The sequence below is a fragment of the Buceros rhinoceros genome, unplaced genomic scaffold, assembly GCF_000710305.1.
Source record: "Buceros rhinoceros silvestris isolate BGI_N320 unplaced genomic scaffold, ASM71030v1 scaffold17992, whole genome shotgun sequence".
NCBI lineage: Eukaryota > Metazoa > Chordata > Aves > Bucerotiformes > Bucerotidae > Buceros > Buceros rhinoceros.
The window spans coordinates 11,142-12,939 of record NW_010398484.1 but is presented as its reverse complement, the minus strand read 5'-3'; the positions used below and the strand labels follow the sequence as shown (position 1 = coordinate 12,939).

The following is a 1,798-nucleotide window of genomic DNA, read 5'->3' as shown; positions in this document are numbered from 1 at the left end:
CGCACGAGGACCCCCGCCGCTGCCCACAAACACCGGTACCGGCAGCAAGCGGCACTTGGGGACTGACGGCGCAGTGTCCCCAGGCCTCCGTGGTGCACACGACGGAGACTGTTCGCGTTCGCTACTTCATGGACCTGCTGATGGAGAAGCAGAGGCCGGTGATGCTGGTGGGGAACGCGGGGACGGGAAAATCGGTCCTGATGCGGGACAAGCTCGAAGCGCTCAGCACAGACGAGTACCTCGTGCAGTCTGTGCCCTTCAACTTCTACACCACCTCGGCCATGCTGCAGGGTAAGGCTGGCCCCAGCCAGCAGCCGGCCCCGCGCCGGGCTGTGCCCTCCGCCCCCAGCACTGACCACCCGCTCCTCTCGCTGCAGCCGTCCTTGAGAAGCCCCTGGAGAAGAAATCGGGGAGGAACTACGGCCCGCCTGGGACCAAGAGGCTCATCTACTTCATCGACGACATGAACATGCCCGAGGTGGACAAGTACGGCACTGTGGCACCGCACACGCTCATCCGGCAGCACATGGACCACGGGCACTGGTGGGTGCTTGGCCAGCGGAGCCCGCGGTGGGGCCTTGGTGGCCCTCTTCCCAGCAAACCCGTGCCCTGCTGGCCCCTCTCCCATCGCGGTGGAGGACCCAGCCGTGCCCTGCCCGTGCTGCTGGGGGAGCAGAGCCACCCATCCCCCCAGCCCGCTCATCCCCGGAGCTGCGGGACAGGCTTTCGCAGAGGAATGGCAAAACTCTGCTGGTGATGCCAAGCCCCGTGCAAAGCGAGCAGCCGGCAGGGATCCCCGTGCCTGGCAGTGCAGCACCCGGCACAGGCGGCAGCGAGGGTGCTCTGGGGAAGGGGGAAGAGGTTGCAAGTGCCAGCTGCCATGGGGGGCTTTGGGGCCAGGTCTGGCCATGGAGCACGGGAAGGGCCCCATGCAGCATCGCCAAGAGCAGTGCCAGGCTTTGCCCGGGGAAACAGGGATCCCTGCTCCTGCGTCCCCCGCGATGGAGCTCCACGGGGCACAGCCCGACTGGAGGAACCCCTCCCCGGGTACAGCGTCATGGTGCCGGTCCCTGCGCAGGTACGACAGGAACAAACTGACCTCACAACCTCCCCTGAGAGCACATCCGAAGCTGCCAGTACGTGGCCTGCATGAACCCGACTGCAGGATCCTTCACCATCGACCCCAGGCTGCAGGTACGTGGGTCCCGCAGGGCTGGGTGCTGTGCCCCAGCCCGTTGGCTCTGCTGGGAGCCCAGCCCGGAGCGGGAGGGATGGGTTGGGAACCCCACGGTGCTGGCTGGCTGCATCCGCCCCTGCGGGACAAAGCTCCCACCTGAATTTTTGCCCCTCGCTGCAGCGGCACTTCTGCGTCTTCGCGGTGAGCTTCCCTGGCCAGGAGGCTCTGCTGACCGTGTACGGCACCATCCTGGCTCAGCACCTGGCCCTGCCGAAGATGCCAATGGCCATCCGGAACCTGCAGCCCCAGCTGGTAGCAGCAGCGCTGGGTGAGCCCCTGCCATGCCGGGAGGTGGGAAGGTGGCGTCCGCACCTGCCGGCACGGGGAAACCCAACCACAGCACAGCCAGTGTCCTGGGAGCCCCGCGCCGCCCCTCCGCATCACGGCACCATGCAAACGAAACCTCAGCTCCTCCTCTTCTCCTATTCACAATTAAAATGCAGCATCGTGTCCCTAGAAATTGTCACACTGAAACCTCAGGCTTGTCCCAGCTGCCGAAGGTTACGCTGGGGAGAGCGAGCCGGGCTCGGAGATCCCGCCGGAGGATGCAGAGGTCTCTGG

At 66.1% G+C, this 1,798-nt stretch overlaps 1 protein-coding gene across 1 annotated transcript in view; it reads left to right on the top strand.

Moving 5' to 3' along the window:
- LOC104489015 (dynein heavy chain 17, axonemal-like) overlaps nucleotides 1–1,798 on the top strand; it is a gene marked incomplete at both ends in the record, with an annotated part of 30,584 nt that overhangs the window by 18,227 nt on the left and 10,559 nt on the right. Inside the window, 5 exon segments of the mRNA XM_010131128.1 lie at nucleotides 84–291; nucleotides 378–543; nucleotides 1,079–1,115; nucleotides 1,117–1,194; nucleotides 1,358–1,505. Of these exon segments, the coding sequence (XP_010129430.1) occupies nucleotides 84–291; nucleotides 378–543; nucleotides 1,079–1,115; nucleotides 1,117–1,194; nucleotides 1,358–1,505 (637 nt within the window).